At 49.2% G+C, this 1,945-nt stretch overlaps 1 protein-coding gene across 1 annotated transcript in view; it reads left to right on the top strand.

Annotated features, from left to right (window-relative positions):
- The window catches only part of LOC107112090 (DEP domain-containing mTOR-interacting protein-like), a gene marked incomplete at its 5' end in the record, with an annotated part of 32,031 nt that overhangs the window by 19,264 nt on the left and 10,822 nt on the right, over positions 1-1,945 (top strand). The window contains one exon of the mRNA XM_015413162.1: positions 562-747. Coding sequence (XP_015268648.1) covers positions 562-747 — 186 coding nt within the window. The remainder of the gene's footprint in view (positions 1-561; positions 748-1,945) is intronic.

The raw sequence follows: 1,945 nt of genomic DNA, 5'->3' as shown, positions 1-1,945 counted from the left end.
GGAGGGAAATTCGAACCTCCCAATGGGATCCAGGGGTGTCCCCTGGATATGTATATAGTTGGCCTGCGGGCCGTTTGTCTTTGTCTTAGTTGTGTAAGAGTCAAGCGTGCACCATGCTATGGGAGCTGAGTAGGCCTAGCCACGCGGTCAACCCACTACACAATAGTTATGTTTTATATACATTGGTTGTAATTGGGCCCCTATATATATGTTTTAAATTTGTTATTATCAATAAATACATGTACTTCTTTTTATGGAAAGGTTTTAATATTGGCCCTCCTTTTCACTAACCTTTGTTTGGTTTTCGAGCAAGGGAACCTTTACTTGCTTTTTACTAGATGACCCCGGAGGTCCCTTCCAACTCTGTGATTCTACATAGGACAGGGTTTTGGAGCTCAAAGAGCATTCGGAAGGTTTTCCCAAGCTAGGGTTGGAAGGAGCAGTAAAGCAGATGGTCCCCAAGTCTCAGGTTGCTGGTTCAAACCTTGTGAATCCTGCTGCCCTGTGCAGAGGAGAGGACTACTGCCTAGATCTGCCTCTTCCCTTCTGTTCCCTCCTCAGTCTCCAACCAGCATCACTTCTACGACGGGAACCTTCTTTATCAGTTCCGCATCAACTTCCGCCGGAGAAGGCGTCTCACGGAGCTGTTGAACGAGAACTCGCCCCGCACTCTTTCGGATAGTCCCGACAGCCCCTTCTGCCTCCGCAAGCTGAACCCAGAGCCGGATAGTTCGAGCTTCCTGTCGGGTAACGGTGGAGGATGACGATGATGGGGGGCACTTGGGGGAGGGGGACCTCGCGCCTCTTGAGGCTGGCCCGAAAGAGGGGGACATACCCCCTTACTACTGCAGCTAAATGTTTATCACTTTGACTTGAATTTGTTTTAAATAAGGCTCTGTCTTACGGAGATGAGTTTCATCCTCCGACTTTGCCGCTCTTTCCACAATCGATCATGCTGTTCCTCCTTTTTAATGTGTTATTAATTGCTTCTGCTAATGAGCTAATTGTTTATGGAAGTATGTCATTATGTAACACTGGTTTTGGTATAGTTTAGTGCAGGCTGTGGAAGGTCGGTAGTTCAGCAGTTCGAGACCCGAGCGTGCCGCATGACGGAGTGAGCTCCCGTCTCTAGTCCCAGCTCCTGCCAACCTAGCAGTTCGAAAGCAAGAAATTGCAAGTAGATAAATAGGTACCACTTCGGTGGGAAGGTAACAGCATTCCGTGCGCCTTGGCGTTTAGTCATGCCGGCCACATGACCACGGAAACGTCTTCTCTTCGGCTTGGAAACGGAGTTGAGCACCGCAACCCTAGAGTCGGACTCGACTGGCTTTCGAGCAAGGGAACCTTTACCTTTACTTTATACTGAAATACTTCAGCTATGAATATAAGGGAGATCAGACCCATAGCCCGTCGAGTTCTGTACCCTGTTTTGCACAGAAGCCAATCAGATGTCCCCAGAAAGCCCACAAACAGGGCATGGTGGCCATTTGCTACCCCCCCAGCATTCAGGGATATCACTGCTCCTGGAGGTTCCATTTACTCATTGTGGCTAATATACATGGATGGACCTTTATGAATTTTTAAAGAAACTAGTGACCAGCCCTGCCCCAGATGGCCCAGGCTAGTCCTATCTCATCAGATCTTGGAAGCTAAGCAGGGTCAGGCCTGGTTAGTACTTGGATGGGGGACCACCAAGGAAGTCCAGGGTTTGCTGGGAAGAGCCAGTTTGGTGTAGTGGTTAAGTGCGTGGACTCTAATCTGGGAGAACCGGGTTTGATTCCCCACTCCTCCACTTGCACCTGGCTGGATGACCTTGGGCAAGCCATAGTTCTGATAAGAGCTGTTTTTGAAAAAGAGCAGTTTCTGTCTGAGCTCTCTCAGCCCCACCTAACTCACAGGGTGTCTATTGTGGGGAGGGGAAGGGAAAGGAGTTTGTAAACTGCTC

This window comes from Gekko japonicus, unplaced genomic scaffold (assembly GCF_001447785.1).
Source record: "Gekko japonicus isolate JY-2015 unplaced genomic scaffold, Gekko_japonicus_V1.1 scaffold4953, whole genome shotgun sequence".
In the NCBI taxonomy this organism is placed as follows: domain Eukaryota; kingdom Metazoa; phylum Chordata; class Lepidosauria; order Squamata; family Gekkonidae; genus Gekko; species Gekko japonicus.
This window is presented reverse-complemented; position numbering and strand designations above follow the sequence as displayed.